We start from the raw sequence: 24,553 nt of genomic DNA, 5'->3' as shown, positions 1-24,553 counted from the left end.
TCATTTCCTTGACATGCAATTGGCGCTAATGGCGCTGTTTACAGAATCTGGGCCTTAGGGCCAGATTCTGGAAGAGGCGCCTAAATCGCTGCCTACATGAGTTACCTAAACAAGCTGTAACCATTGGGGGAAAAAATTAATTGGCCGATAGGCACCTACCCAATTCTATAAAAGTAGGTGCCTATCGTATGGCTCCTAGTGGCACCAGCACCTAAATGAGCATGTTTAGGGGGAGGGGGGAGACAGAGATAGGCACTGCTAGGTGTGATTCTCAAAAGAATTTAGGTGCCTGCAATGTAGGCCAGTCAAACCAGCGTAGGCCAGTCAAACCAGCGTCTAAGTTTTGTGATAGTCTCCATTAGATGGGATTCTGTAAATTGCGCCTAAACCTGGTTGACACACAGCCAGTGCCTTTTTTTCAAGGCACCTGCTGATTTAGGCACCATTTACAGAATCTGGTCCTTAATGACTCCTGTGTAGGAGGTGCTGAGTGAGCATTAACTTAGCTATTACCCAGTTGAGCACAAGTTATCCAAAATGAGCTAGCAGGAAAACGTTTCCATGTCTATGCCATGCCTTCCCCCAGGAAACTTCCTGAACTTCATGTAGTACCCTGTTAATGGGCGTTAAGAGCTTAAAACCCTTTAGTACACATACCCCTAAGTCTGAAGCAATGGAGTGTTAGGATATAAAGAGGATATAAAGAGAAGCAGTAGAATTTTGAACTAGGCTTCCTGGATCACAGCCCAGTATAACCAGTGGGCTACTCCTACAGTCCCTGATCTCAGAGGTTTTATAACCTAAGGTTGTATCAGAGGCAACAGAATGTTAAGGGGGGAATTCATCAATCAGTTTTAAGTTTTAAGTTGCATTATTTGCTCCTTAACATGACTAAAAATACTCTAAAAACAGCAGGTCAAACTACAGCTGAGAAATTTACATAAATGCCATAATGCATCAAGACACATTATGGGTAGAAAATGATGGTAAATAACTTCAGCCAAAAGCAGGGTTATTTTACCCTGACAGGGTCATTGAGACTCAAAATCATGGCCCAATGCTCCCAGCAGGAGCCTAAAGGGGCCATGGTACAGATTCTACTCTTCCATGTAAGCTACTTTCCAAAGCACATCCCTACTCTCAATTCAAGTTTCCTGCCCCTAATCAGGACCTCCAGCTCCCGATTTCAAGTCCCCATCTTCCGTAATCCCTGCTACTCCACCCCCATGCTTATACCTCTCTAGACTGGTGGTCTAGTGATCCCCAGGCAAAAGCAATCCCCATCTTTCCTGCCCTCCAGACAGTACCCATCAAAATGACAACCCTAGCAGTATTCTTGTATTACTACTGTTAGGGAGTCGTGTTTCCTTAGGAAGGCAGAAGCAACTGAGAAAAGTGGCTTAGTAAGGAGGGGGGTGGGGGGCAGTCTGCCCCAGATGCCATCTTGATGAGGGTGTAGCATCCATCCTCCTCTCTGTCCCCCTCCTGCTCCTCCTTCCCTCGCCCCCTGCCATGCATATACGCCGCTTCCCTTCCCATACCTCTGTAACGTTCCTGGTGAGAGCAGCAACCTCCAACCTGCTGTCACACCAGCATCAGCTCTTTCTCTAATGTCACTTTCTGGACCCACACCTCGGAAGTGACATCAGAGGAAGAGCTGACGCTGGCTTAACAGTAGGTTGGGGGGTTGCTGCTTGCATCAGGAACATTACAGAGGTATGGGGGAAGGGAAATGACGCATGCACAGCAGAAAGGGGTGGGGAAGGAGTGTGTGGAGGTTAAGTGCTGGTTAAGTGCTGAATATCGACACTTAATGAGCCAAGTTTTGACTCCAACTCTGAAATGCCCTCAAAATAGCCGCTGTTCACTTAGGTACTAAGGACCAAATTCTATAATCAACGTCCCGATTGTAGGTGGCCAACTGCTGCCTAACCAGCCAATTGGGATGCACGTTTTATTTCTTTTTTTTTTTTAAAAAAAAAAACCTCCTGAGCCAGGCTGCCTACATTGTAGGCACCTCTGGGAGACTAGGAAGGTGCGTAGGCCTGCCTAAGCTCACCTAAGGTGTGGGTGTTCCTTGGCCCAGAAGTAGCTTTAGGAGGGCCTTGGCGGCCCTACGTGCCTCCCTAGGCCCGTGATAGATGCAGGCCTACATTGTAAGCAGACGCGGCTGCTGAGCTTATAGCGGCAAGGGATCTCCCTGACACGATAAGTTTAGCAGCCAAAATTGTGGCCGCCCATCCCCAATGAACATCACCAGCAGGAGGGATGCCCCGTCCCTCCTGCTGGAACCCCCCTACCCCCCCAAACATCACTAACTGCCAGACCCCTCCCCCCAAAGATTGCCAGTAGGAGGGATGCCCAGTTCCTCCTGCTGGAACACCCCCAACCACAACAATTGCAGGAGGGAGTGGCCTAAGGGATCTGGCCAATTGGAATCTTAGGCCACTCCCAGTGCATCCCAGAATGTATTGCAAATAGGACCTAAAATTCCGGTTGGCCGAGGTGCCTAAGGCCCCTTCTACAGGAGAGGCCTTAAGTGCCTGGGCCAATCAGGGCCTAAGGCCCCTCTTCAGTGCTTCTCACAATGCACCAGAATGGGGCAGGCCTATCATAAAACCACTGACCACCACTGGCTCAATATTGACCCTAAAGGATTAATATTGAAACTCAATGTGCAGCATTTAATTTAAAAACTAGCCACAACATTTGAAGTTATACTGAACTATTCAGCTCTGATGGCTATCCAAATATGGATGCTGAATACCCAGTTATAATAGACAAAGTTTTGATTATCTGGATAATGGGAAAGGGAATGGGGACTTGTATACTGCCTTTTTGTTGCTTTGGCATGTCAAAGCTGACATTCAAAGTAGTGGGCACTGGAGGATTAAGTGACTTGGGCAGGAGTAACACTGGGATTTGATCTCACAACCTCTGGGTGAAGAGGCAGCAGTTCATCCAGTGAGCCACAGCCTTTCCTCAGGTGATAGTGGTGATTTTCATATATCCATTTGGATTTAGGACAGCTTTATGCTGTCATAACTTGTCTGGATACAGTACATGTGCTGAATATTGCCAGGCTTTGCTCTGGGACCACAGATATTGTCAGAAGCATTTTCTGAACAATGCTGCTGAAAAGTTTGGGTGTAGCCACGGCCAGAAGCTTTTATCAAGGAAGCAGGTGCTGCCACCAGTATAAGTTCCACTGAATATCGGGTGGAATGTCTTGCCCAGTGCACACCCCTTGCAAACTCAATGCAACAGTCCAAACATTTCTTCTGCTGGAAAAGCCAGATTCAGGCCACCTGAAATGTTCGAAATGAACCAAAAGCTATTATGAAAAATGGTAAGCCTAAAGAGGAAATTATAGAAAAGACCCCAGCATGCTGCCACCTCATGCCGGCAATTTTAGAGAGAGAAAATGAGCTTTCAACAAATTGGAGGATCCTAGTGAGAATTCGCTGGAGTTCCAAAAATAACACCGAAGCTTGGCTAGAATTCTCCTTGAAAGTCACCATATTCTTTCCCTCTAACATTGTATCTTAGCCCTTAAAACTTTTAATGAGCATTGGCTATGAAAGCAAAGTTAAAAGGCACATACCTTCCAATAGTCGGAACAAACGATTAATAAAAGTCTTTCTGTGTGGGTGCAGAAACGAACAGCTTGCCAGTTTTTGAGTTCCAAAGATTTAGATTCTGTTTCATACACATTTTGCTTCTCCTACACATGCAAAGAAAAACTTGGATAGATCAGATTAAATACAGATACAAATATTTTTTATAGGTTTAACAAACATATAAGTTACTACAGTGGTACCTTGGATTACGAGCATAATCCGTTCCAGGAGCATGCTCGTAATCCAAAATGCTCGTATATCAATACAAGTTTCCCCATAGGAAGTAAGGGAAACTTGCTTTGATATATTCCCACCCATCCCCCCCCCGAGGCCAGCAGCGCTGCTCCCCCCCCCCCACGAGAACCGGCATTGCTCCCCCCGAAGGCCCCCCCGCAAACCGGCACCCTCCCCCCCCGCGATCCGGCCCCCCCCCCCCCGCCGCCATCGGGCACCCCCCCGCCGCGACCTGAGGTCCCCCCAACCCACCCGAACCCTCTTCTTACTTTTCTGTAGCCTCCGCAGCGGTACCGGCATCAGCATGTCCTGTGCATGCCGGTGCCTGAAGATCTGCTTCCTGTGCTGGGCCTGAGAGTTCACGTTCGACGTGAAAGTTCACGTTCGACGTGAACTCTCAAGCCTAGCACAGGAAGCAGATCTGCAGGCATCGGCACGCACAGGACATGCTGATGCCGGTACCGCTGCGGAGGCTACAGAAAAGTAAGAAGAGGGTTCGGGTGGGTTGGGGGGACCTCAGGTCGCGGCGGGGGAGGGGTGCCCGATGGCGGCGGGGGGGTGCCGGATCGCGGAGGGGAGGGTGCCGGTTCGCAGGGGGGGGGGGCGCTTGCAAATCGAAGCGTGCTCGGTTTCCGAGGCGCCGATTTTGCGAATGTTTTGCTCGTCTTGCAAAACACTCGCAAACCGGTGCACTCGTAAACCGAGGTACCACTGTACTTGCTGAATGATTACTGTACTTTATTATCACATGCTGTGAGCAGAGGCATAGCCAGCCCTCCAATTTTGAGGGGGCAACACATTCTTCCTCTCACCCCCTTCTTCCACACATGCATTAAACATACCTTTGCTGGTGAGGATGCTGAAACCCCACCAGCCAAAGAAATGCAGTGCCCAAGCCGCTCCCCTCCTCCATGCGCTGCTTCTATATTACGTTACATTAGTGATTTTTATTCCACCATTACCTTGCGGTTCAAGGCAGATTATAGAAGAGGATTTCTGGACATGTCCAGAGGTGTTACAGAGTAGAACGGGTTGCTTCACAGGATTGAAATGTTTCATACGGTGTTAGTTAGTCTTCATGCACGGTTTTTATTTCTTTTCTGAAAGTTTTGTAGTCTGGGGTCGCGATCTATAATACAGGAAGCTGCAACTCCAGGACTCCCCGAGCATGCTTAGTTCTTGTGCAAACTGAATATGCATGAGAAGTTCCAGCATTGACAGTAGATGGCCAAACATGCACTTCTACATAATGGAAGCAGCACAAGGAAGGGATTGGCTCCCTATCATACATAGAATTGCTTAGAAGCTGAGTCTGTTAGTACATAGAATAATAAATGCAAAAACACTTGAATTCACTTATAATTTAATACCATATAGTGCTGCCCGATTCAGGAAAAAAAAATTTGATTCGATTCAGCCTATTGAATCGATTTTTCGATTCGACTTTCCTGCCCAAGTGGGTGTTTTTTTTCAAACATTCTGGTGGGTTTATTTTATAGCCTCTTCACCTCCTTTTCCCTCTCCTACCCACACTGGCGCTGTGGTGTAAACAAAACAAAAAAAACTTTTCCTCTCTCTGTTAAATCTTAGCTCACGTTCACGGTCTAATACCACCTCTGGCAGGATACACATTTCAAATCTGACATATTGTAATCACAAAATAGAAAATAAAATTATTTTTTCTACCTTTTGTTGTCTGGTCATTATTCAAGTCATTTTGGTCCCAGGCTCCGGTTGTCTTCTGATAACTCACTTGCCAGGGCCTCCTGCCCATTTTCCGTTTTCTTCTTTCTCCGTGCTAACCATCCATCTTCCATCTCTGCCCTCCCTCGGAGGTCTGGCATCTTTCCTTTTTTTCGTCTCCATTCCCAGATCCGCCTATTCTCAACTACCCTTTCATCTTTCATCTCTCCCTCCTTCCCCACCACCCCAGGGTCCACCATCTCTCCCTTTCTCTTCCCACCTACCCTCCTATCCAGTATCTCTATCCCCCCTCCACACCATCCCTTGTGTCCAACTTCTCTCCCTTTCTGTTCCTTCTCTCCCTAAATCCCATTTTCCACCATCTCTCTCTCCTTCTCCTCTGTTTCTAGACCCGTTATTTCTTCCCCCCAAAGTCCGGCATATGCACGTCTCTTTAAAACCCCCCTTCCCTCCCTCCCTCCCTCCATGTACTTCTACAGTGAAGGCCTGTCCGCCCTGAAGGCCTGTACCCCACCCCTGAAGGCCTGTCCCCCCTGAAGGCCTGCACTAACCTCCCTGAAGGCATGTACCCCACCCCTGAAGGCCTGTTCCCCCTCACACACTGGAAAGCCTGTGTGTTCCCTCTTGACCTCTCACACATCCATTTACTTAATGCCAGCAGCGGAGCAGCCTGCAGAGAGGATCGCTGGTACTTTAGCGATCCTTTCAGGCTGCCATAGGCCTTCGGAGCTGTCTTCCCTCTGCTGCGGTCCTGCCCCCTCCTCTGACATCAGAGGCAGGATTGTCATTTGGACGACCAGTCTTCCAATTTCCTAAGGTCCGCCTTCAATTTTTCACAATCTGCATGAGTTTTAACAACTTTGAACAGTTTAGTGTCATCTGCAAATTTAATCACCTCACTAGTCGTTCCAATTTCCAGATCATTTATAAATAAATTAAATAGCACCGGTCCCAGTACAGAGCCCTGCGGCACTCCACTGTTTACACTCCTCCATTGAGAAAAATGACCACTTAACCCTACCCTCTGTTTTCTATTCGATAACCAATTACTAATCCACAACTGAACTTTGCCACCTATCCTATGACACTTTAATTTTCTCAGGAGCCTCTCGTGAGGAACTTTATCAAAAGCTTTCTGAAAGTCTAGATATACTTTATCAACCGGCTCACCTTTATCCACATGTTTATTCACACCTTCAAAGAAGTCCAGCAAATTTGTGAGGCAAGATCTTCCTCAGCTGAACCCATGCTGACTCCGTCTCATTAAATCATGTTTGTCTACATGTTCCACAATTTTATTTTTTATAATCATTTCTACCATTTGGCCGATTGTCCACTGAATTGATAGCTTTTAGAGAGGAAGGGTTTCCAAACATCTGACATTCTTGTATGAGTTCTTGCCATCAATTGAAAAATTGTTAGAACAAAAACAGACAATGAACTTTGTGAAAGTCTTCTCTGTAATTAGCCAGCATTATGATGATACAAAGATGAAGACGTAAATGATGAATTAGACAACACTTCTTCTAATGCAGATAATAATGGCGATGATGATAAAAGTATTTTTGAGTTTTTCAAGTAGAGATTCCCTTGATCAATATCTGCAGGCCCAGTCAAAAGACATCAGCAGTACTGCAGCCTGGCCTGATTTGAAGGAACTTTTTACTCATACTAAGCAAGCCATTTTCTGCCACTGCAGTTGTTAAGTACATAAGTACATAAGTAGTCGCCTCCGCCGGGGCAGACCAGAGGTCCATCCAGCCCAGCGGTCCGCTCACGCGGCGGCCCATCAGGCATATTGCCTGGTCAGCGGTCCCTGTCTAATTTTATGCCTACCTCTACACTTATCTCTAAACCTTCCACTGCTCTTATCTGTACCCCTCAATCCCTTTGTCTTCCACAAGCACATTTGCATGAGTGAATCATTTTCAAAATTTAGTTTTGCTGAAAGCAAAGTGGACTGAATTTTACAGCAATAAAATTATTGGGATAAAAATATTAACAGTAGTTGCTTTCATTTACTTTTCACTCAAAAACTATTATATTATATTTTCAGTGCCGGCTGTGGGGATAAGCCCTCCAACGCTCATAGGAATTCTACGAGTATTGGAGTTCTTACCACTGTGGCCAGCACTAAAAACGCTAGTGCGGCTTTGTAAAGGAGGGGGTTAGGCAATGACTTTTTTACTTTTACTTAAGTAAATATTTGATGTGTTTTTTTTCACTGTCATTTTATTTTTACTTAAGTATTAAAAAATACATGTATTTCAACTTTTACTTAAGTACTTTGACTAACACTGAGTTCAGGTGTATGTTATAAAATATACATATATATTGTAATTGCACTGTGCCACTCAATTATGCTCCTGGAATGATCAAATGCATTCTATATAAGAGTGGATGCACTCTTCTTCTATGGAGTTGTGCAACTTTACAAAAGCTCTTTTCTGCTTGTAAAACAGGTTTTATAGGTAGAAAAAGCTTTACAAGATTAGCTCCTTCAGGATGATGGTAAAAAAACAGTTGATACTGCAAAACTCAAATGAAATAGGCAGATATGCTGATCACATTAAGGCAGTGTCTCTCAAACCTTTCTAACTGCGGCGCATTAAATGGAGCAAATGTTTTCCGTGGCACATTATAATTGAAATTCTAAAGTTGCAAAGCCAACAAAAAATTAAATTTGAGAGTTTTTTTTATAAAGGCCTTCCTCTACGTTCAGCTTTTTAAACGCCCAGACCACTACTACGTCTACACGTTATAATAAACCCAATAAAAAGCCTAAGTCCCAAACGTCCAAAGTCAGGCCTTTTAGGCAAAGGAGGAGCCAGTCCTTTGCCTAAAATCTGGATTTTGTAACCGGTGCCGCTAAATGATCGGATCGGGGCAGGATGGAGCCCAAGCCCTCCTGCCCCAGCGAAACACCCTACCCCCCACCCCCACTAAGATACGGGCAGGAGGGATCCCAGGCCCTCCTGCTCTCAGCGCATCCCCCCCATGATCACCCCCAGAACCCCTGATCGGCTGCCGACCCTGCGACCCCCCAACCCCTCGACACCACCATCCACCCTCAACACCCCTCCCCGTACCTCAAAAGAGTTGGATGGACGGATGGGTCCCAAGCCCGTCCGTCCAGCAGGCCCACCAACCCAGCCCATGTGCCTAAGGCCCCGCCTACAGAAGGGGCCTAAGGCTACTGAGCCGATTCTGGTTGGCCCAGGCACTTCAGGCCCCACCTGTGGGTGGGGTTTGAGGCACCTGGGCCAATCAGGCCCTAAGGCCTGCCATTCGAGGGATGGCGGGCCTGTCGGACGGATGGCCAACTCTTTTGCAGTACGGGGGGTGTCGAGGGTGGGGGTATCGAGGGGTCAGCGAGGGGGTCAGCAGGTGGGGGACCGGGGGAGCGATCCTGGGGGGGGTGCGCCGAGGGCAGGAGGGCCTGGATCCCTCCTGACTGTATCTTAGTGGGGATGAAGGTAGGGGGTTTTGCTGGGGCAGGAGGGCTTGGGCTTCCTCCTGTCCTGATCATGTCGGCCGGGTGGGGTTTCGGCAGAGCAGGAGGGCTTGGGCTCCCTCCTGGCCAATCTGATCAGAGAGGAGGGGTGGATTGCGGCAGGAGAGATGGCTCATCTCTCCTGCCGCGATAGCGATCACCCACTTCCCCGAACTGAGGCACTTCAGGGTGAGGATCGCGACAGAGACAGGTACCCTTTAACCAAGCTGCAGTAAACATTAATGAGTGCTTACACAGCTTAAAATGGCATACCTCAGGGTGTACTAAAGCATCCTGTGGTACTTTATTTATTTATTTAATTCGATTTATATCCCATCCTCCCCAAGGAGCCTAGAACGGGTTACAAGGTAACATACTTAACAGCACACAGGACACATAATTAAAAACAGGGAACAGAAGACCAAGGGGCTCATAATCAAAACAAAAAAACATCTAAAGAGTGGCCTAAATGGGTACTTGGACGATCAAAAAGCCTGATTGTCCAAGTACCCATAACCAAAGCTGGTTTTAGACGGATCTAAAGCCAGCTTAGGCCTTTCCCCTGCCTCTAAACGCGTGGAGCGTAAAGAGGCATTTTTAGAGGAGGGGAAAGGGCGGGAGGTAGGCCGACCTACACTTAGTCGTACAGCAGGTATAACCAAACCTGTTGACAGGTTGCCTAGTCAGCACTTATACGCTTTGACTTAGACCAAGTCAAAACAGGTATAAGTGCCGAAAAAGAGGCCGCTGAGTTGATCGCAGCAGCTCAGCGGCCCCAGCAACCTGCCTACCACCTACTGCAACTATCGCGACAGGAGAGATGGCTCACCCCCCATACTGCAGCACTTCGAGGTGAGGATCTTGGCAGGAACTTGTCCAACCTTGTCTTGAATCCCTGAAGGGTGTTTTCCCCTATAACAGCCTCTGGAAGAGCATTTCAGGTTTCTACCACTCTCTGGGTGAAGAAAAACTTCCTTTTGAGTGTGGCACAATGGTTAAAACACAGCCTCTGCACTCTGAGGTTGTGGATTCAACCCCACGCTGTTCCTTGTGATCCTGGGCAAGTCACTTAATCCCCCCATTGCCCCAGGTACATTAGACAGATTGTGAGCCCACCAGGACAGACAGGAGAAATGCTTGAGTACCTGGATAAATTCATGTAAACCGTTCTGAACTCCCCGGGAGAATATATATAATTGAATAAATAAATATAATATAAGTATGCAAGGAGATTGCTTGAATATTTAATTGATTATTGTGGAGGGGTTTTTTGTGCCTATGAATGAATTTGAATCTTTCCATTTTAAGCACCAGTGCTTGGACTTATGGGTAAGTGCTCTTTTAAACCGAGGCTTTTTTGTCCACCGTGAAGTGTGGTAGTTGTGAGAGCTCTTATATATGATATGTGGTTTTGTTCAATTCAGTCATTCCCATTAGTAGTCTAATTCTGTTGGACCTTATAAATGGCAGGTATAATTTTAAATAGATAATTCATCTATTGAAAACTATATACATATTTTCAGTGAGCCTAATTAGATGGATCAGTTAATTGAAACTGCAGTTAAACAAATTGCTTATCTGTTTATCTGGTATCTGTGCAAATGAACATTTATCGCAATGAACTTTGCATTTAAAATATAGGTCCCCTTTTACTAAACCGCGCTAGTGGTTCTTAGCGCCGGGAGCCACACTGAATGCTGCACGCAGCTCCCGACGCTCATAGAGTTCCTATGAGCGTCGGGAGCAACGCGGGGCATTCAGCGCAACTCCTGGCGCTAAAAAACGCTAGCGTGGTTTAATTAAAGGGGGCCATAATAGTGCTTCTGAAAGACAAGGGGGTCTTTTTTCCCCCAAAAGAGGCTGTGATTGAAATAAAAGAGCCAGTTGTGGTTTGAATGTAATTAACTGAGAGCCAAAACAATGCCAGGGGATTTCCCTTTTCTCCTTCCTTCTCTTTCAGTCATCAGACCCAGACTGACTGCCCATTTGAAAACTGAAAACATAGGATTAGCAAGGAACCAGACATCCTTTCCTCAAACAATCATTCTTAAACTTAATTTGAGCTTTTATATTTAAATCATAAAAATACTGTATCTATTTTCAAAACCATTTTGGCCATAGTCTTGAGGGTAAAGACTAGGAATGTGCATTTCTAGCACACAATCGGTTCATTAATTTACCTTAAATATTTTAATTCATGGAAAATTGATTCAACATACAAATGAATGCACATACAATCAAACATGTTAAAAAGTTTAATGCACATTGAAAGAAATTGCAAAGTACTGGTGTGGGTTAAAACTTACAAAAAATTCACAAAGGTGCGTGGCCAAAAATAGCCTGAGTTTTCCGAAAACCTAGAGTTTGCTCTGACATGAAAGCCGTCTTGTTGGGAGCACCAGCACATCTCTGCCCCACCACACCACACCCGTGCCCTCCCTTCCCCCTGTACCTCTTTAAATGTTCACCAGAACGAGCAACGTTTCCGGCCTGCTGCTCGTGCCGGCCTGGATCCCCCTGAAATCACTCCCTGGTTGTGGGGCCAGGAAGTGACATCAGAGTGAAAGCCAATGCCAGTGCGAGCAACAGGCCAGAGAGGCTGCTCATGCTGGTGAATATTTAAAGAGGTACAGGGGGAAGGGAGGGCGTGAGTGTGGCATGGGGGGCAGAGAAGGCGTGGGGGGAGGCAGAGAGGAAGACATGGGGGACACCACCACCCTGGGTGCCTCCTACTATCGCTACGCCACTGCCTGAAAGCACTTGTGGGTTTTCAAAGTTGCCTTTGTGGCACTCTGTTTTTTGTGTACTGTTCTTCAACCTTTGTCTGACAACTTTCATTGGTTAAAAATCAAACACCCTGCCCCCCTTTTATGAATCCGCATTAGGGTTTTTTATCGCCGACCGCGGCAATAAAAGCATCGCTCATAGAATTTCTATGAGTGTCAGAACTTTTTCCGCCATGGCCGGTGATTTTATAAAAAAACAAACCTTAATAAGGCTTTAATAAAAGGGGGGCCAAGTTAGTTAAGAATAGAACCATTAAGTTCTTGGCTAAGATACTTTTCTAAGCTTAAAGATAATGATACAAACAAATCACATAAGAACATAAGCAGTGCCTCTGCTGGGTCAGACCAGAGGTCCATCACACCCAGCAGTCCGCTCACGCGGTGGCCCATCAGGTCCACGACCTGTATAGTAATCCTCTATCCCCTTTTCCTTCAGGAAATTATCTAATCCCTTCTTGAACCCCAAAACTGTACTCTGTCCTATCACACCCTCTGGAAGCGCATTCCAGGTGTCCACCATCCTTTGGGTGAAGAAGAACTTCCTAGCATTGGTTCTGAATCCGTCCCCTCTTAATTTTTCCGAATGTCTTCTCGTTCTTGTAGTTTTCGAACGTTTGAAGAATCTGTCCCTCTCCACTTTCTCTATGCCCTTCATGATCTTGTAAGTCTCTATCATGTCCCCTCTAAGTCTCCGCTTCTCCAGGGAAAAGAACCCCAGTTTCTCTAATCTTTCAGCATATGAAAGGTTTTCCATACCTTTTATCAATCGTGTCGCTCTTTTTTGAACCCTTTTGAGTATCGCCATATCCTTCTTAAGATACGGTGACCAATACTGGACGCAGTACTCCAGATGCGGGTACACCATCGCCCAATACAACGGCAGGATAACTTCTTTCGTTCTGGTTGTAATACCTTTCTTGATAGTACCCAGCATTCTATTCGCCTTCTTAGAGGCCACTGCGCACTGTGCAACGGCTTCATTGTGTTGTCCACTATTACCCCCAAGTCCTTTTCTTGGGTACTTTCACCCATTACCAACCCTCCCATTGTATAGCTGTACTTCGGGTTTCTGTTTCCTACATGCAAGACTTTACATTTCTCTACATTAAACTTCATCTGCCATCTCGTCAACCACTCTTCTAGTTTGTTCAGGTCCCTTTGTAAATCTTCACAGTCCTCTTTAGTCCCAACTCCACTAAATAGTTTGGTGTCGTCTGCGAATTTTATTACTTCGCACTTCGTCCCTGTTTCTAGATCATTTATAAATACATTGAACAGCAGTGGTCCGAGTACCGACCCCTGAGGAACACCACTCGTGACCCTCCTCCAGTCTGAGTAGTGGCCCTTCACTCCTACCCTTTGTTTTCTACCCGCCAACCAATTTTTGATCCATCTATGTACATCTCCTTCCACCTCATGGTTCTTCAGTTTCCGTAGTAGGCGTTCATGGGGTACCTTGTCAAAGGCTTTTTGGAAATCTAAGTATACGATGTATACCAGTAGTCTCAAACTCAAACCCTTTGCAGGGCCATGTTTTGGATTTGTAGGTACTTGGAGGGCCTCTGAAAAAATAGTTAATGTGTTATTAAAGAATTGACAGATTTATAGTTTATAAATCTTTCCTTTTGGCTAAGTCTTAAAATTAATATTGTCATTTATAGCTAAAGAGGCATATGATCAAGAAACTGTTTTATTTTACTTTTGTGATTATGATAGACATACTGAGGGCCTCAAAATAGTACCTGGCGGGCCACATGTTGCCCCCGGGCCTCGTGTTTGAGACGACTGATGTATACTATGTAGCACATGTAGCACATTTTGCCACAAGAAATTCAGCTTATGTTTAAAACAATATGCAGTCTTTTTAAACTCTTTCCCATTTTGATGACACTGACCTGTATGCTGTTTATTGATGATGATAAATCCCAAAGCTTGAGAGCTCCAGTGACCGATATTGCCACTAGTGAATCTTCTGCAAAAGAAAGCATAGACACGTTTAATGTAAATGACAACTTCACGCACGCACACAAAAAGGTGGTTGGGGAGATAAAAGAGGGGATTATTTTAGTGAGACAAATTGTTTGGGGAGATAAAGGAAAGAGTTATTACTGATAGCTGGAATAAACTTTCAGGGTAGGAGAGTAATTGTTTCAGCACCTGAGAACAGAAGTTACAAAGGAGGAAGTAAAGATTCCTGCAGTAGAAAATGATCCCTCAGTGGATAACCAGGTAATGGATGTACTCAGACTAGAGGAAACAGTAGAAGCAGATATGCAAATTGTTGACTTTCACTCCTAGGGCTCCTTTTACTAAGGTGCGTTAGAGCATTAATGCGCAGAATAGTGCACACTACAATGCCGTGCGTGCTAGACGCTAACGCCAGCATTGAGCTGGCATTAAGTTCTAGCTGCATAGTGCAGGGTTAGCGTGCGCTAATCTGCGTGCGCTAAAAATGCTAGCACACCTTGGTAAAAGGAGCCCCTAGTTAAATATCACATATTGCTATTATTTACACCAAATAAATGATAGCAAGCTAAGTGCATTTGAGTTGTATTAAACGTCAGCATCAACATGCTCCATTGGTTGAGCTTTGGATAGACAGTGGCCATGTCCCCAATGACCTAAGGGAAACCGGGTTAGTGCATATTTAATTACACCGGGGCGGCAATGTCATGCAGTGTCTGCTTCTCAAAGAGAAGCTGCTGATTTTTTTTATTGGAATATGGTCGCCCCAAACGGATTGAATAAAGAGGTGGAATGGCAGCACAAAGTGCTTTACTGTGATGTTACGATGAAAAGGTGTATGAGAATGCCTTGGTTGTAGTGTATTCACTAGCCAAATCTTATCGGTTATTTAGTATACTGCTATAATACCAATTACTATATAACACCTTAGCAGCATATGCCCTTTCTTTATATCCGGCTTGAACAATCCTATATGAGCAGATTTATCACATATGCCTCCACCAACCGTATCTCATTGGAACCGGTTGTATGTGTCAATATCAGCATATATCTGTAGCCAATCTGCTTTTTTTTTGTTAATCTTAATTATTAACTTTTTTTTCCTTTATAAATTAAGGGGCATAATCAAAAGATACGTCTAAGTCCATTTTGGGCTTAAATCGCTAGTCACCCAAAGTCAGCAGTATCTAAAGTCCATGCCTGAAAAATACATCCAAAATATTTCTTTTTTTCAAAAATCGTCTAATTACCGTATTTTTCACTCCATAAGACGCACCCACCTGTAGAAGAGGAAAAACCAAGAAAATAAATTTTGGTTCAGAATTTTTTTTCTTGGTATTTCATCCTCTGCACGTAGATGTGTCTGGTGAGCCAGTTTATTGGACTGAGTGAACAATATTGAATTAAAGGAAATAGAGACCTCACCTGAATCATAATGATACAAAAGTACATTAAAAAGGGCATTGAACATAAGAACAGCCTTACTGGGTCAGACCAATAGTCCATCTAGCCCAGTATCCTTGTTCCACAGTGGCCAATCCAGGTCACCAGTACTTGGCAAAAACCCAAAGAGTAACAAGATTCCATGCTACCATTCCCAAGACAAGCAGTGGCTTTCCCCCATGTCTTTCTTAATAACAGACTATGATTTTTTCCTCCAGGAACTATCCAAATCTTTTTTAAATCCAGCTATGTTAACCACTAAATATTTATTGCTTGGTTGAAAAGGATAAGATTGTGCCTCACACCATACAGAGACTAGTAATTGTTTTGGCAGTGCCTTATTCCATCTCTTCAGAAAACCAATAGGGTCAATTTTTTTTCCTCATAAGAGGATAAATGCACTTCTAAATTAGAGAAGAAGGTGTGTACTGGTATAAGCACTGAGCTAGCACCACTAAAAACCTCATGAAACCAACATCAAAAAGGGAGAAAGCCTAAACTGGTTTAACAGCAAACACTAACAAAGCCCCAAGCCCCAACTCCGCAGCCTTCTCAGGTTCCTGGCTGGGCCTCCGCAGTTCAGAGTCAGCCAGGTGCGTACAATGCTCCTAGGCCAGAAGGAAGAGGGAGGGTGGGTGAGCTGCTCACCTTCTGCAGGAGAAGCAGCAGCTCCTGGGTCTGGCGCTCACTTGCTTTCCGAGAAGAACACTCCCGCCGCCGCAGCTCTTTGGCAGCCTGACCAGCGCCCGCTTCCTCCTTCCACTGCACTCCATGGTCGCAGCAGAACTAAGGGCAATCGTTCGGTTAAGCCACTACTTATAAATAAATAAAACAGCAGCACGAACTGCACCATGGATGTGGACTTACGACCCCCAAGGAACCCCCGAATAAAGAAGATGGGGATCATCGTAGGAGACTCCATTATACGACATATGGACAGCCACACCGCAGGAGGAAGAGAGAATAGACTCATCACTTGCCTGCCCGGAGCAAGAGTAAAAGATGTGGCCAACAGGATCACCAGAATCATAGACAACGCAGGAGGAGAGGACACTGCTGTGCTAATCCACGTGGGAACCAATGATGTGAGTGGACGGAAGTATAACAGGGAAGAAATGAAGGACCAGCTCTGCTCACTCGGAAGAAGACTGAAAGTCAGGGAGGTGAAGGTGGCCTTCTCCGAGATCATCCCGGTACCAAGAGCGGACGAGAAGAGGCAAGAGGAACTGTAAGCAATCAACGCCTGGATGAGAAGATGGTGCGAAGAAGAAGGTTTTGACTTTGTGTGCAACTGGACGGCGTTTTGGGGAAGAAGCAGGTACTACAGAAAAGACGGATTACACCTCACCAAAGAAGGAGCAAGAGTATTGGCAGGTAACATGAAGAGGGCCATTGAGAAGACTTTAAACTAAAGGTCAGGGGAAAGCCAACAGTCGACCACCAGTCGATGGTCCGGACGACGAAATGTCCCGAAGAAGGAACTATAGACAACTACCCAGACATAGGGAGAGAAAAGCACGAAGACAATGAGGGAGACAACGTAGGAGCACAGACAGATACCACAAAATACACAGTAGGGGCTGCAAAGCTCGGAAAGCCCATGAACGGTTCACGAAGAGAACTTAAATGTATGTACACGAATGCTAGGAGCTTGAGAAACAAAATGGGAGAGTTGGAGACAATAGCAAGACGCGATGAACTAGAAATCATTGGCATAACAGAAACATGGTGGAATGATGAAAATGAATGGGATACAGTACTGCAAGGATACAAGCTATACAGAAGGGACAGAACAGGGCAAAAAGGAGGAGGTATTGCCCTATATGTTCAAGAAGGAATAGAATATGTTAGAGAGATGAAGACAGAGGGAAATGAGAAGTTGGAGTCCCTCTGGATTAAGCTTCCTAGACACAATGGTACAGACACAAAAATTGGCCTTTATTATCGACCGCCAGGATAGTCGGAGGAGACAGACTCAGAAATGATAGAAGAAATCAAACAAGGATGTAAGACAAGCAATGTAATGATCATGGGAGACTTTAACTTTCCAGGGATAGATTGGAACCTGGGAACCTCAAACTGCAGCAAAGAAATAAAGTTCCTGGAAATGGTAGGGGACTGCTTCCTAGATCAAATGGTGGCAGAGCCGACGAGAGGGGATGCCACCCTGGACTTGGTACTAAATGGCATTACTGGTCAGACTACAGAAGTAGAAGTCACGGTCCCACTAGGAACGAGCGATCACAACATGATCAACTTTAAACTCGACATCGGGAAGGGGAAACGTATCAAAACCTTAACCACAGCCCTCAACTTTAAAAAAGGAAGATACGATAGCATGAGAGCCATGGTAAAAAAACGGCTCAAGAAAAGGATGAACGCAATTAAATCGGTGGATCAGGCATGGTCCCTACTGAAAAATACTATCACAGAAGCACAAAATCTCTATATTCCGCAGATATCCAAAGGACGGAAAAATAAAAGCAAGGGAGAACCAGCATGGCTTACTAAAGAGGTGAAGGATGCCGCAAGAGAAAAGAAGGACTCCTTTAAAAAATGGAAACGCGAATAAACTACTGAAGCCTGGAACAGCTACAAAAACAACCAGAAGAAATGTCACAAGGCGGTGAGGGATGCCAAAAAGGTCTATGAGGAGAAAATAGCGCAAGAGGCCAAAAACTTCAAGCCCTTTTTTAGATACGTAAAAGGGAAAAACCTGCAAAGGAGGCAGTGGGTCCACTGGACTACCAGGGAAGAAAAGGGTGCATCAAAGAAGACAAACAAATTGCAGACAGACTAAACTCCTTTTTTGCGGTCTGTCTTTATGAAGGAGGACATTACATCAATACCTGAAACAGTGAAAGTGTTCAAGGGAGAAATCGAGGACAGCCTCACCACATTAGAAGTGGATTTGGACCAGATATACTACCAGATCGACAAACTTAAAAGCGACAAGTCCCCTGGACTGGATGGAATTCCCCCGCGAGTATTAAAGGAGCTGAAGGTAGAAATCGATGAACTACTGCAAAACCTTGCCAACCTGTCAATCAAAACTGGACAGACACCGGACGACTGAAAGATAGCGAACATCACCCCAATTTACAAAAAAGGGTCAAGAGGAGAACTGGGCAACTAGAGACCGGTAAGTCTTACGTCTGTCCCTGGAAAGATGGTTGAAGCACTGATTAAAGATAACATAGTCCGGCACTTGGATACACACGACCTGATGAGAGCCAGTCAACACGGATTCAGGAAAGGGAAGTCATGTTTGACAAATTTACTACAATTCTTTGAAACTGTAAACAAATCTATCGATAACGGGGAACCAGTGAACGTAATATACCTAGACTTCCAGAAAGCGTTCGACAAAGTTCCACACGAAAGACTTCTCAGGAAATTACAAAGCCACGGAATAGAGGGAGACATGCTAAGGTGGATAGGCAAATGGCTGGAAAACAGAATGCAGAGGGTAGGCATAAATGGGAAGCTCTCAGACTGGGAGAAAGTGACTAGCGGTGTGCCCCAGGATTCGGTTCTTGGGCCCATCTTATTTAATATTTTCATCAATGATCTAGAAGAAGGAACGTCTAGTGATATCATCAGATTTGCAGACGATACAAAGCTATCTCGAACAATCAGATCACAAAAGGACAACGAGGAACTACAGAGAGTCTTGAGCCAGTTGGAGAGATGGGCAGAGAAATGGCAGATGAAATTTAATGTGGAAAAGTGCAAAGTGATGCATTTGGGCAGAAAGAACAAGGAGCATGAGTACACCATGTCAGGTGCAACTCTGAGTAAGAGTGAGCGAGAAAAGACCTGGGGGTACTGATAGAGAGGACCCTGAAACCATCAGCACAATGTGCAGCGGCGGCAAAGAAGGCAAATAGAATGTTGGGCATGATAAAGAAGGGAATCACGAGTAGATCGGAGGGTGTTATAATGCCGCTTTATAGAGCATTGGTCAGACCACACTTGGAATATTGTGTCCAACACTGGTCTCCCTATCTAAAGAAGGATATAAAACTGCTCGATAGGGTGCAGAGACGAGCAACAAAGCTGGTAAAAGGTATGGAGAACTTGAGCTACGAAGAACGGCTTGGAAAACTGGGACTGTTCTCCCTTGAGAAGAGGAGACTGCGAGGGGATATGATTGAGACTTTTAAAATAATAAAAGGAATCGACAAGATAGAGCAGGACAAAAAGTTATTTACGATGTCAAATGTGACTAGGACAAGAGGTCATGGACTGAAGCTGAGGGGGGACAAGCCCAGGACAAATACCAGGAAGTTCTGCTTTACACAGCGGGTGGAGGACACCTGCAACGCTCTCCGGTGGAGATTGCTGCGGAACCCACCATTCTAGGATTTAAGGGCAAGTTAGATGCACATCTCCTCGGAAGGCAAATAGAGGGATAACGGTGACTAAGTTTTCGCCAGGTCGCACCTGGCTGGGCCTCCACGTGAGCGGATCACTGGACTTGACGGACCCAGGGTCTGATCCGGTGATGGCAGTTCTTATGTTCTTATGACTGCAGCCAATCTTGGAGCAGTGCAGGACCAAGCAGGAAGTGCAAAGATCGCGCTCCTGTGTTATGCGCCACTCTGCAACAAGAAAGGCCCACTGCCAGTTAAAAAATGTACTGGGGGGAGGTGTATTTGCTCCATAAGATGCACCCACTTTTCCACCCCCTTTTTGGGGGTGGAAAAAGTGTGTCTTATGGAGCATAAATTACGGTATTCGTCCAGCCGTTTGATCGGCCAGACCGCTAGTCGTCTATCTTTATACCCCATTCTCGTCCAAAAATTTGTCCATGTCAAAAACGTCTAGAACAAGACCTTTTGGATGTGGTAGGGCCAGCAAAGTGATGGACTGGCCACCCAGACATGGCAACACAGTAGTGGGGCACCTTACAGGGCACTGCTGTGAACTTCACAAAAAGGGAGCCATATAAGTATAATAATAAATAATAATAATAATTTTCTTTTTATATACCGCAATACCAAAAAAGTTCAAAGCGGTTCACAAGAAAAGTTAATATATACAGTGTAAATAAAATAGCATGAAGATAAAAACAGGCAGATCAAATTGGAATACAATTAAGAGCATGGATAATTTAAAATGGAACACATTAAGATATCAAACAGATGTGTCTTTAACAGTTTTCTAAAATCAAAATAGGAAGTAGCCTCTAGCATAATTTTTCCAAGCCACATATTCAATTTGGCGGCCTGAAATGAGAAAGTTCTCTCGAAGATCTTCTTATAATGACAAGATTTTATAGAGGAATAATTAAACAGCTTTATCCTACTTGTACTCTTATTGGAGTGACTCAAAGAGAAGTGAGGGGCTAGATAGCCTGGTAACATACCGAAAACTGCTTTATAACAAATGCAAGAGACTCTGGACTCTACCGGCAACCAGTGAAGTTTTTGATAAAAAGGAGTAATGCGCTCCCATTTTTTTAATTCAAAAATGAGTCGAACAGCTGTATTCTGGACCACTCTCAATTTTTTAAGTATTTTCTTGTAAGCCCCTAAGTATACAATATTACAGTAATCCAGAATACTCAAAATAGAAGACTGCACCAGCAGACGAAAAGAAGCTTCATCAAAAAACTTCTTAATGGTGCGGAGCTTCCAGAGTACCGAGATACATTTCTTGAACAGTAAGTCAGTATGTTTTTTCAAAGTAAAATGTTTATCCAGAGTTACTCCCAATATTTTTATGGATTGTTCAATATTATAATCCAGTCCATTCATATGAATCGTAGTTTCTTTGATCTTATCATTGGGCGTTGCTAAAAATCTTTTAGTTTTTTTGGGTGTTTAATTTCAGTTTAAAAGCAGTCATCCAAAGCTCAATCTGATTTAAAATGCTTACCAATGAATTTATAGATTCGGATGACAGACAAGTTAGCGGGATGACTACGGTAATATTGTCTGCATAAATATAAAAATTAAGTTTTAAACTTTGCAACATATTTCCCAACAAAACATGGTCATGGTGAGCCCCCCAAAACATATTAGACCCACCTGTCTACAACCCCAATAGCCCCAGACTACTTAAGCCACCTCTATGCTGCTCTGCTAGGCTTTCCTATGCCAGGTGCTGATGTTCTGGAGGCAGGCACGTAGGTTTTTATTCTGATTTTTATGGTGTTGGGGGGGGGTCAGTGATCACTGAAGGAATGTGTGGGGGTCTGTACTTTGTGTCTGCAGTGGTTATTTGGTCACTTTGGATATCTTCTGGGCACTTAGACCTGCTTTTATTTTGCCTAAGTCACAACGTACAAGTTCCGTCCAGGGAGCCTCATTACACTTTCGGTTATACATGCAGTAAGACTAAGTCTAGGTCAGTCCCGCCATGACCACTCCTCCTAAAACACCCCTTTCAGTTCTGGGCGTACAGCAGCACTGAAGAGGACTAAGCTGTTTTTAAATACGTCTAAAACCCATTTCGGTTATTGGCACTTGGATGACTTGTCTTATTAATCGTCCCAAGTGTTGATTTAGAAGGGATTTTAGATGTATTTCCATTTTGATTATGAGCCCCTTAGTGTCTAAAAATTTGATCATATTTTCCCAAGTTTCCGGTGCTTACAATGACTTCTGGTGGTCTTTTATGCGCATTCTAAACTTTCATTATTACTTTGTAAGAAACTTGAGTCGCCTTCTGCATCCGCACGAATGGACTATCCACTCCACGCCCCTTCATCAGATCTTCACCCAGTGGGGAACGCCTCAGATAGACCTCTTCGCGGCCCCCCACTGCCTCAGTTCTGCTCCAGGATCTACACTCCTCAGCGCCTCGAGGCAGATGCCTTTCTTCTGGACTGGACGAATCTATTCCTATATGCGTTTCCTCCATTCCTCTCATCCAGAAGACTCTAGTCAACCTGAAGTCAGACCGGGCCACCATGATTCTGATAGCCCCACGGTGGCCCAGACAACCCTGGTACTCCCTTCACCTTCAACTTACGGGTGATAATCCCTCCGAGTTATCCAGCCTATTATATTTTTATTGTCCATCTCAGCAGCCCTTTCTAGAACAACCCATACTCTTAGGCTCGTACTCTGGGTCCTGTTGCCTTTTATTATGTATGATAGACATTTGTATTTTGCTTGCATGCTTATCCAACCGATTCTGTATGTCCTGTATTGTAAGAGTTTAATTGGTAATTTGTTTTTCTAAATTGATTTGTTTTTTTTTGTCCCTCATTCAGCATTTATAAAGAATGGGTGGATTATAAATGAATAAATGAATTGAAATAAATGTGCTGGCTAAAAGAAGACTGTCTTGTAAAACTAGTTTTGTTTGATAATTATAGCTGCGGTGTTTTCTGCTTTGTCAAGCAAAATTCCACTTAACATCTGTAAGCAGAAGGCAGTTAAAGCATGAACCAGCTTGTACTGTGATACAACATACAGGGAACAAAATTTCAAAGTAAATGTCTCATACATTATTAAGAGGGAAATCTGTGCTGGTGACAGTTTCAGTGATCACCATAAATACAGGCTGAAGGACAGGGTTGCAAAAGCCTTGATTTTCCTCACAGACAGTGGTAAGAAAGAATAGATATATTTTCACCATTCCAAGGACAATTTTCTAAAACATTTATAAAGGATGTGGAGTTAAGACATCATTATTTTATTTTGTTTGTTTCTGTTTTTTACTAAAAACATTTCAGGAATCATTTTATAAGGGGCTTGAGCATAAAGAATGGCATTTTCCATTCTCAAGTCGGCTCTTATAAATTGCCTGAGGTATGTACTGTACTTGTAAAAAGTAGATTCATTAAAATGTGGTGGTGGGGAGTAATTCTACAAAAGGGTCCCCATTAAATATGCTGGATATGGCCACTTTTCTCTTTAAGATGTCAGTAAAATCTGGACCCCTAGACCTGCCCCCAGGCCCACCCAGTTTCACTTATCTGTGCCCCGTTATGCCCCAGGTCTGCCTCCAGCCCCCCCCCCCCCCCCCCACTGCCTGTCCTCCACCTATGGTCCTAAGATGAGTGGGAGTCCTCCATTTATGGTCCTGCCAGTCGGTGGCGCTGTTTCACTATCACAATTTCAATAGTGAGGGAAAGGTAAGCTCTGTAGGTCTCCAGGGAACCTGCCTGTCCCTAGTGATTGAAAACACCATTGAAGCACCACCCTCTGCTGACAGAAACATAGTTGGAGGACTCCTGCGCAGTGTACACATGGTTGCAGATAAGGCAGGTCATGCATATATCTTTGAAAGCATGTACTTTGTAGGTGCGCCTCCACATAGGCAGAGTTTGGACAGAGTATGGGTGGGGCACATACAGATGTAACATAGAAAACCATAAGGGCTCCTTTTACAAAGTTGGGTTAAACATTAGTGCATGCTTACCATAGCTGTAAAGGGCTTACTGTAATTTAGCAAGCTGCATGTGCAAACTCTGCTAAAACAAAAAAAAATATTTTACCATGGTGTGTGTGTGTGGGAGCGGGGTGTCTGGGGTAGAGTAGGTATTTCTATGCTAATCAACGCATTTGCATTACCATGCTCTGATTAGTGCATGAGTAATTATCACCTACAAAATTGGTGGTAGTAAAGGCTCATGTTCTAATTTCTGATAATGGCCATGCACTTCTTTGCCATTAGAGCAAACCAACACAAAACAAAAATGTTCAGTGCCCCCCACCAAGAGCTGACAGCCCCTACTTTTCTCACAGCCCCTCCTTACTCCCTATTGGGCCCCCAGGCTTACCTGAATCTCTGGTAGTCTAGTGGGATCTTTTAGGACAGAAGTGATGCCTATTTGCTCGTGCCTATGTTTCTTGACACATCTAATATAGTGGCGGTGACCTTTCACCAAAGTCTTGCGGTAGTACTGAGACCCCACAGGACTATGGTAAAAGGTTGCAGCTGCCATATTGGAGGTGGCCTTGGCAATGGCATTACTTCTGCCCCCAACAGACCCCTGCTAGACTACCAAAAATTTAGGTAGGCCTAAGGAGCCCCTTAGGGTCATGGGTAGGGTAGCCAGACATCTGGATTTATCCGGACATGTCCTCTTTTTATAGGACATGTCCAGGCATTCAGACGGCTTTTCAAAACCTGGCACTTTGGGTTTTGAAAGCTTCCAGCTCAGGACTGCATGGGGAGGGCATCTGCGCATGCAGGGATGCAATGTGGTGATGTCATGCACATGCGCACATGCCCTCCCAATGCTGCACCAAGCATGAGAACAGGGGGGGATGGGGGGGGTAGAACGGGGCGTGATTTGGGTAAAACTGGGCGGGCCTGGGGGCGGGACCATGGATTCATATTTTACA

The 24,553-nt window shown here is 44.8% G+C and overlaps 1 protein-coding gene across 1 annotated transcript in view; it reads right to left on the bottom strand.

Moving 5' to 3' along the window:
- The window catches only part of WDR72 (WD repeat domain 72), a 343,080-nt gene that overhangs the window by 143,505 nt on the left and 175,022 nt on the right, over positions 1–24,553 (bottom strand). The window contains exons 8-9 of the mRNA XM_033920737.1: positions 13,733–13,809; positions 3,605–3,724 (exon numbers count right to left, since the gene is read on the bottom strand). Of these exons, the coding sequence (XP_033776628.1) occupies positions 3,605–3,724; positions 13,733–13,809 (197 nt within the window). The remainder of the gene's footprint in view (positions 1–3,604; positions 3,725–13,732; positions 13,810–24,553) is intronic.

The sequence above is a fragment of the Geotrypetes seraphini genome, chromosome 14, assembly GCF_902459505.1.
Source record: "Geotrypetes seraphini chromosome 14, aGeoSer1.1, whole genome shotgun sequence".
In the NCBI taxonomy this organism is placed as follows: Eukaryota; Metazoa; Chordata; class Amphibia; order Gymnophiona; family Dermophiidae; genus Geotrypetes; species Geotrypetes seraphini.
This window is presented reverse-complemented; position numbering and strand designations above follow the sequence as displayed.